Genomic DNA, 8,941 nt, shown 5'->3' with positions numbered 1-8,941 from the left:
TTTTGGAGAACCCAACCCTACCTGAGAAATATCTCGGGTTGGGTCGGGTCGGGTTTTTTCACGTTGACGCAATTTTTTAAGAAAAATTCTTGTTTGGCAAGGCAACTCAACTCATAGAAGCAGAAATTACACTCACATTACACTTGAATCAAACAATGATGTAATTACACTCACATTGCACTTGAATCAAACCATGTTGTAATCAAACAATGTTGTAATTACAATCAAACAATGCTGAATCAAACACTTGAATCAACTCAACTCATAGAAGTAGAAATTACACTCACATACAATAACAGTGGGTGCGTGGGTTTTCACTTTTAACTTTTAACTAACAATAGAAAAAAACGTACATACTATAACTTATGTAACTCGGGTCGGGTCGGGCCCCTTCAAACCCGGCTCGACCCGAGATTCATGCGGGCTTTTGAATGCTCAACCCGGCTCGACCCGAAACCCATGAAACCTGAACCCAACCCAGGTTATTTTCGGGTCGGATCGATGCGGGTCGGGTAAAACCCGGCTAGTGTTGCAGCCCTAAAAAAACAATAAGTTTATGTGAATTTGGCTGTGTTTGGATTGTTGAAATAATTAATTAGTAATCGGAATCGGCATCTTATTCTAGTTCTCCTATAAACTGAATGAAATTTTTTTAAAAGAAAACTTCAATAACAAATGGGAAGTGATTTTATCACTCCACTCTTTTGATATGTCGCGAGAGTAGAATGTTTTTTGGGCTTTTAATTGGCGTTGTCAGAGCTTTTTGGGAACTTTAAATAACCTTTTGATGGCCCATTAAACACTAAAAGACAAGAAGCTTTCGCGGCCTATCAAAAGAGTGGAGTGCTAAAATCATTGCCATTAAAAATTTCAGTATGATCAAGATGGAATCAAAATAACAGCTCTCGGCCCTCCTATTTTAATTCCATCGTGTCACTTTAACCCCTTAATTCTGTTCTTTTGTCGGAATTGAATCAGAATAGGATGCCGATTCTAATGCCAGATTCCAGCAAACCAAACGCACCCCTGTCCGATTTATACTCCAAGCTGATCATTGAAGCCTTCTCTAGTGAGCTAATCATGGCACATATTTATGTAACTTTTATTGCATAAACAATGGATTTCCCTCATAGACCATAATATCTTTTTTTATTTGGTAGGTAAGCTGGGGTCCAACCTACGACCTCAAGGTTGACTTACAAAGCCTCAATCACTGAGCTACATGTTCAACCCCATTATTATGGTTAGTTTTCTTTATACTGTAGACCATAATCTCCTATGCCCTTTTCATCAAGAGTTCAAATGATCACCGTTACAATTTCAACCAATATAAGATCAACCATTGATCAAGTGGGCCCTTTATGGTCTCGGTTCATTTGTTCATGGTCGGGCTATAGAAATTAGCAGCACTCATGGTTGCTCTCCAAATCAATGGACCAGATCATGTGCACTTGGTATAAGTGGGCCATGGTTGGTCATAAGGGAATAGCTAGATACCGATTGTTAGGATATCTTTTTTAATGAGATTTAGCCTATAGCACAATGATAAAGGCCTTGTTGTTCAACTTGGAGGTTTGAGGTTCAATCCCAACCAACCTACCAAACAAAGGTTTGAGGTTCAATTCCAACTAACCTAACAAAAAAGGATATCTACTATAGGCCCCATTTGTTTGAGATTATGACCACGGATTGTGAGCCCCCAACTGATGACTGGAGTTAAAATTACATTAGTTTTGAGTAGGGGTGTAAACGAGCCGAGCCGAGCTTGGCCAGGCTCGGCTCGGGCTCGAACCAGGCTCAGCTCGGTCAGGCTCGCGAACCTTATCGAACTCGAATTATATTAATTTCACACCCCTCATCTTCCCTGGACAGCCCTATCTAGTGTTTTTTTACTACTCTTTTTACACTACGGGGGGTGGTCCAAGTAACAAATGGGGTTCCAAAAAAGAAGTGACATATTTTGCCTCCCCCTTTCACTCCCTAGACAACTCTTTTAGTGTATATATTAATATATAATATATATATTTAAATATATTAAATTCTTAACGAGCCGAGCCGAGCCGAGCCTGGCCTAACTCGGGCTCGGCTCGTTAAGCTTAAGGAGCTTGGCCAGCCGGCTCGGCTTGGCTCGTTAAGGATTCGAGCCGAGCTTCCGAGCCCGAGTCAAAATTGACACCCTTAGTTTTGAGTCCAATAATGTGGGGGGGGGGGCGCTCACAATTGGCTTTCCACGAAATTGCCTTGCAAATCCCAATTGTATTGGATCCAAACAAAATATTTAAATGGGGTTAATTTGGTAATTTCAGCATAATCAGGCAGAAACCCCAAACCCAATTCAAGACAAGAGGTCTGTCTGCGACTGAAAGGCAAAATATCAAAATAGGGTTAATTGGGTAATTTCATCACCGTCCTAAGAACCCAACAAAGACCTACTCATTCAATCAAACCCTAAACCAAATCTTCACCGTCCAAATCATTTAATCTCATCCGTCCGAAAATAATTTTCAACCCCTATTTCTTCTTTTTCTCTCTAACGGCAGAGCGAAATAGCGAATAGATATTTCTCTCGTTGTGGGACAAACAAACCCTAGTCCCTCTTCTCTCTACTTTCAGAGCCATGGATTCAGATCAAGGAAAGCTGTTCATAGGAGGGATTTCATGGGACACATCAGAGGATAAGCTCAAGGAGTATTTTGGAAAGTACGGGGAGGTTTTACAGACTGTTATTATGAGGGATAAACTCACAGGAAGGCCAAGGGGATTTGGGTTTGTTGTATTTTCAGATCCTTCGATTTTAGATATCGTTCTTCAAGACAAACATACCATCGATGGAAGAACGGTGAGTTTTCAGATCCTAGATAGGATTCTTCATCACAAAATTAATTTTTTCTAGGGTTTGCTCCTTTTTTTTTGCTGGTATTGGTATTCGGATTATGGTTATTTTTTCTGGGTTTTATATTTCGCCTTGTGTTTTATTTCATTGGGTTTGTTTGGTAGAAAACTGAGAATTACTTTCTCAAAAAAAAATGTGAGAAACATAATCACACGATGTAAGGAGATAAGATTTACTTGGTTCGGAAGAAGGGTTTCGCTATTTTTAGTTTAGGGTTACAAAGCTCTCCCTTTTTTGGCCAAGAAAACGCAAATAAAATCTTAAACCCTTAACCCTAATTCGTGGCTTGTATATATTAATGCTACTGCATCGAGAGAAATATTGAGCTGACCAAGAGGTCTTGTGTACCCCCCACATTAGTCCGTCAGGGTCCTGTATAATGCCAGAATACAAGACATTTGCACAACACGTTTCGACAAATGGGTTTTGTTCGAATTTGGTTATTTTTATCTCAGATAATTATTAGGGAGATGATATTTTCACCCCCTCTGCAATACGCATTCGCCCCCCTTATAACATGAACGGTGGGTAGCTTTAACGCCTTTTGACGTCAAATCATGTTAAAAGGTGGGCGAATGTGTACTGCAGGGGGGAGGTGAAAATATCATCGCCCAATTATTATTATGAACTGAGATGTGTGTTTTTACTTTGAAGAGAGAGAGAGGGGTTACAATGTGGTTTTTATTCTTGGGATTTGGTATTTGTTCTTTTTTTCCCCTTTTTGGTGGGGATTCTGTTGTGAAATGTTGAAGAGGCTATTGAGATTTCTTTTGTTTTCATTCCTGCTTTGAGTTAATCTCTGATTTTACTGTATGGTTCCTGTTGTTCTTAAGATTATATATATTTTTAGTATTTTGATTGACATTTTAGGATGGAAATGCTGAGGTAACGTGTGGTTTTTACATGTTGGGGTTTTGGGCTGGTAAAGATTGATGGGCTTTTGTTAATATAGTGAGCATGTAGGTTGTTATATTTTTTTGTTGTGTTTGTGTTGTATCTTGTGGTTTTTTTTTTTTTATATTTTCAATGATGATTTAGTGATGAAATTCTTGGAATTGTTTGTTTTGAGTCATGCTTCTTTTTTTGTTTTGTTTGTTTATTTATGCTTACTTGGTCTCTAGAAGGAAATAATGCGCGGCGTGTTACATTTTTAAGTAATGAGATACCAACCATCTTTTGTTGTATGTAGAGCTTAAAATTGTTAATTTGCTGGATTTATTTTGTTTCTAAACTATCTAATTGTGTGTTTTGTGTGGTGGATCTTGTTATCATCTGTTTTTTTTTTTGGGGTTATCTTTCACCATGATCCTGCCATTAGAACAAACTCTGACTGATTTTCCATCTCATTTTAAAAGATATTGTGCGGTTTTATTTGGTGATGCTGACAGGGAAATTAGTGAGTTATGCATTATGTGCTTTGAAATTACTTCCGTTATGACTTAAATCAAATATCTGGTCATTTTTTTTTATTATAATGGACTTCCTTGTTCTAAATTTTCCTTCTGAGGTCGGCTGAGTGTCGGCTGAGTTTGAAATCTAATGTGGTCCTTCAGTTGAGATCTTGATGGCATAGTGGTTTTTATTGGCGATCTGTCAATGTGAATTGTTTGTGCTTTTGAGTTTATGACTTGCAAATTGTATTGATGTAACTATTGCTTGCTCCAAAATTTGTGGGATTGGGTTGGCATAACTCGCCTGGGGTCTACATGAGTCATTACTCGGTCTAGGATGTTGTCCTTGACTTGGGAGTGCTTACCCCGGTAATCACCATTTGGTTCTTTTATGCTTTATATTACTCTTTGTTATCCATGATTAATGTTAATATACATGTGCTCTATTTCATTACTAATCATTCATGTGAAATTATGTATTTTCTTTCCTCTTTTGTTCGATCAGACATTGCTTGTGTTGTTATACAGAGTGGTCCTGCTTAGCATTTTATTACTCTATGAATCCTTGGCAATTCTTGATCATTTGATCAGTATGATGTTTTAAATGTCTATAATGGATGACCTTGTCATGGGCGCTGAATCACTTTTTTTCACTTCATTCTTAGTTCTTACATGTACTAGATTCCTGGTACCTTTATGGGTGGGTTTTGTGCTTAATGGGGGTTGCACTCATTCTTCACTCCGGCTCCGTTTCTTTCGACGTAAAAATGGACGTAAAATTTGTTTTATGTTGTAAAAGTAAACATAAAACAAAATTTACATCCATTTTTACGTCGAAAGAAACGGAGCCTATAGGAAACATTTTGCTTTTGAGAAATCCATTCCCATATTCAAGTATCCAATTTGTTTTTCTCCTTTAGAATATATGTATGTATATATATGTATATTTATATGTATATATATATATATGTGTATGTGTGTGTGTGTGTGTCTATATATATATATATATATATATATATATATATATATAGAGAGAGAGAGAGAGAGAGAGAGAGAGAGAGAGAGAGAGAGAGAGAGAGAGAGAGAGAGAGAGAGAGAGATTATATTGTGCCCGACCGTCAAGTCCCTTGTAGGTGGTATGATGGAAGTACCATCCTTGATATTGTGGGAGATTTTATTGTGCCCGACTGTCAAGTCCCTTGTAGGTGGTACGATGGAAGTATCATCCTTGATATTTGATCCAACAAAAGCCTCTTAAAAAGTGGGCTGCTGTTGGATCAAATATCAAGGGCGGTACCTCTCACACGGTACATAACGGTCGGGCAGCGTATAAAACTCTCTCTCTCTCTCTCTCTCTCTCTAAGTATATATAATAGGGATCTGCTAGGGACCATCGCATAAGGCATTTCGCAGACCGGCTGTTGCATGAGAGAGCAGCCACATAGGCTCACTGTTCAACAGATTTTTTGTTATTCATTTAATTCATCTGAGGTGGCCGCTCTCATGCAACAGCCGGTCCGCCAAATACTTTCTGCGATGGTCCCTAGCATATCCCTATATATATGGCACTTTTTAATTGGCTTCTAGGAAGTTTTTGGGAATTGTAATAGCCTTTGACAGCTGGTTAAACATGGTGATTTTGCCCCATTATCGAAACATGATCGTGCTAATATCAGTAGCCTCTGTGTGTGTGTTTCGATCTTTATTAGTTATATTCTTTTTCCATTTTTACCGGTTTCAGTGTAATCCTTGCTTTGGTTATTCAGGTGGAGGCTAAAAAGGCTTTATCAAGGGAAGAACAACACACCTCATCTAGATCTGGAAACCCCAATGCAGGGAGAGGCTTTTCTGGAGGTTCCAATCTTAAGACCAAGAAGATATTTGTTGGAGGGCTGCCTCCTACCTTAACAGAAGACGGATTCCGTCAGTATTTCGAGAGTTATGGCCATGTAACAGATGTAGTAGTAATGTACGATCAGAGCACCCAACGTCCTCGGGGATTTGGATTTATCTCCTTTGATACCGAGGATGCAGTTGATAGAGTTCTACACAAGTCTTTCCATGAATTGAATGGTAAACTCGTGGAAGTCAAGCGTGCTCTTCCGAAAGATGCAAACCCTGGCAGTGGTGGTCGCTCAGAGGGAGGTGGGGGCTATCAGGGCTATGGTGGTTCTGGTAACAACACAAGTACCTATGATGGCAGAATGGATGCTAATAGGTACATGCAGCCTCAGGTCGCCGGAGGTGGTTTTCCAGCATATGGTTCCTCTGGCTATGGTGCGCCAGGTTATGGATATGGAGCAGCAAATAATACTGTTGGGTATGGCGGTTATGGTGTTGGTGGCTATGGTGCTGCTAGTGCTGGGTACAGTGGTCCTGCGGGGGCATATGGCAACCCAAATGCCCCAAATGCTGGCTATGTAAGTGGCCCGCCTGGAGCCCCAAGGAGCCCCTGGAACACTCAAGCTCCTTCTGGATATGGTTCTGCAGGCTATGGCGCTAATACAGGTTATGGAGCTGCGGCTTCTTGGGGTGCTCCTGGTGTGGGCGGTGCTGCTGGTAGTGGTGGTTCGGCACCAACAGGTCAATCTCCAAGTGGAGGCGCTGGGTATGGGACTCAGGGTTATGGGTATGGTGGCTATGGGGGAAGCGAGGGGTCCTATCCTAATCCAAGTGGCTATGGTGCTGTTGGCGGTCGTGCTACTAGTGCCCCAAATAATAATGCTGGTGGTGGTGGTGGGGGAGACCAACAAGGAGCAGGTACTGGTTATATGGGCAGTGGGTATACTGATACTAATGGGAACTCTGGGTATCCAAATGCAGGTTGGAGGTCAGATCCTTCACAAGGTGGAGGTTATGGGGCTGCCCAAGGAAATGGACCCTCCGGTGGGCAGGGTGGTTATGGTGGTGGGTATGGTGGTGCTCAATCCAGGCAGGCACAACAGCAGTAATCTTATTCTGAGGAAATTCTTTCTTTGCTTTCTCTTGATGCTCGGTTCACTTCGTTGCCTTGCTTGCAGAGCGGAGGGATGGATCTGCAGGTGGAAGTGGATTTTGGGACTGGTTGGATTGCTTGAATTCCTAGTAGTTACCAGTATTTACTATTTTGCTAGTATATAATGAGCAGTAGTTCTGAAGACTAGTAGATACCAATCTATCTTTATTTGCTTTTAACATTAGCTGTTATATTTGGCTTGTTTAAGTGTGTCTGGTAGCTTTATCTGGAGCTTTTTGCAGCCTTCTCTAGTGTTAAAGCTAGAGTTAGCTAATATTAGACTCTTTTTATCTTCTCTAGTGTTAAAGCTAGAGTGAGCTAATATTAGACTCTTTTTATCTTGTGGTTGGATACATTAGTTGATTAACCATATGACATTAGCCTTAATACTTTGCAGCTGATTAGGGAATCCGGCAATGCTATTAGTAGGCTTCATGACTACAACTTGTGCTTGAGATACTCAGTAGCTTTCCTGCCATGATATAGAGTAGAGATGTAGAGAGTAGTAGAGTGGCTTCTGTTAAGGATGGAGTTATATAGACAGTTGGGTTGAATGATATATAGTAATCAACAAGATATGGATAATCATATTAGTAGTTGGATACATTAGTTGATTGCTTTTGTTAATGCCTTAACGATATCACATTAGCATTAATATTTCGCAGCTGAGTAGAGAATATGGAAATGCTATTAGTAGGCTTCATGATTACAACTTGTGCTTGTGATACTCTGTAGCTTTCCTGCTATGATATAGAGTAGAGATGTAGAGAGTAAGTGGCTTCTGTTAAGGATGGAGTTAATATGGACAGTTGGGTTGAATGAATAATCACAAGATAGGGATAATCATATTAGTAGTTGAGATACTTGTCAAAAGCATAATCGTTTTCCTCCTGCATTTGCCCTTTTTGTACAGGAGGTGCTGCATTCTAAATTGGAATCAGATGTCTAACTGCTTTGCCGATCTCAAAGTTTTTTAATGGGTTGAGGCGTGAAAAAGCATCAATGACTCTGATTTGCGCGAATATTTGGTGTTTACCCTGAAGCCATGAGTGGGAGGGAATGCAGCCGAACCTGACGATACACTTCGAGAGCAGTTCATTTTCTTTTGACAATCACTGACTGCATGCAACCACCCTCGCGTATGTTCTTTTTGACAATCATCGACTTCATGCTATCACCCTTGCGGTACGTCGATAATTGTGTGGCAAGAATTGGTTTGTCATTTGTTTCATTGGGTTTTTATGTTGCTTTGTGTGAAACCTGAGACACAAAACCAATTTTAAAAGTCTAATAAGAAGAACCTTTTGAACTTATGCGTAACCAAATAGGTTGATAACTCTAGATCTCTTTGGCAGCATAAATGGGTAGACTAGAAATTTTCCTTGCCTTTTCATGTGGTTGTATCTAATAAAGGTAGCATAGAAAATATTGGCATTGTTAGGTCCATAAAGCTACATTCTCATATATGCGACAGATTCTTATGTAAGATTTTCTTGGCTTCCCATTCTTACCTGGGTCGTAATTATTAGTATAGATTATAATCTTAGAGCCATTGCATGAACTAGCTTGGATAGCATTTGGTTGAAAATGCGTGGATAGATCTTAGGACTACCATGAACTCTGCCTACGTTTGAACTTCACAATTTTGCTGTAGTTTTGCAT

At 39.9% G+C, this 8,941-nt stretch overlaps 1 protein-coding gene across 2 annotated transcripts; it reads left to right on the top strand.

Moving 5' to 3' along the window:
* The first annotated feature begins 2,538 nt into the window (after positions 1 to 2,538).
* Positions 2,539 to 8,590, top strand: LOC143860099 (heterogeneous nuclear ribonucleoprotein 1-like). 2 transcript variants are annotated; one of them, XR_013239589.1, is made up of 3 exons: positions 2,539 to 2,839; positions 6,051 to 7,325; positions 8,193 to 8,590. XR_013239589.1 is itself a non-coding variant. In XM_077370621.1 (2 exons), the coding sequence occupies exons 1-2, from the start codon at positions 2,618 to 2,620 to the stop codon at positions 7,233 to 7,235; spliced, it is 1,407 nt and encodes a 468-aa protein (XP_077226736.1). In that variant the 5' UTR covers positions 2,539 to 2,617; the 3' UTR covers positions 7,236 to 7,620. The 2 variants fall into 2 exon arrangements, 1 of the variants encoding a protein (XP_077226736.1); XM_077370621.1 differs by lacking the exon at positions 8,193 to 8,590 and having other exon boundaries at positions 6,051 to 7,620.
* Positions 8,591 to 8,941: the final 351 nt, after the last annotated feature.

The sequence above is a fragment of the Tasmannia lanceolata genome, unplaced genomic scaffold (assembly GCF_043159265.1).
Source record: "Tasmannia lanceolata isolate RefF3 unplaced genomic scaffold, GAP_Taslan_0.1 ptg000037l, whole genome shotgun sequence".
Classification (NCBI taxonomy): domain Eukaryota; kingdom Viridiplantae; phylum Streptophyta; class Magnoliopsida; order Canellales; family Winteraceae; genus Tasmannia; species Tasmannia lanceolata.
Note: the sequence above shows the minus strand (reverse complement) of the source record. Positions and strands in the feature narration are given on the sequence as shown.

Bases quoted from the DNA above. Each gene is read 5' to 3' on its own strand.
- LOC143860099 (XM_077370621.1), top strand. From the start codon at position 2,618: ATGGATTCAGATCAAGGAAAGCTGTTCATAGGAGGGATTTCATGGGAC. The intron at 2,840-6,050 runs GTGAGTTTTCAG...TTGGTTATTCAG, and splicing joins ATACCATCGATGGAAGAACG to GTGGAGGCTAAAAAGGCTTT.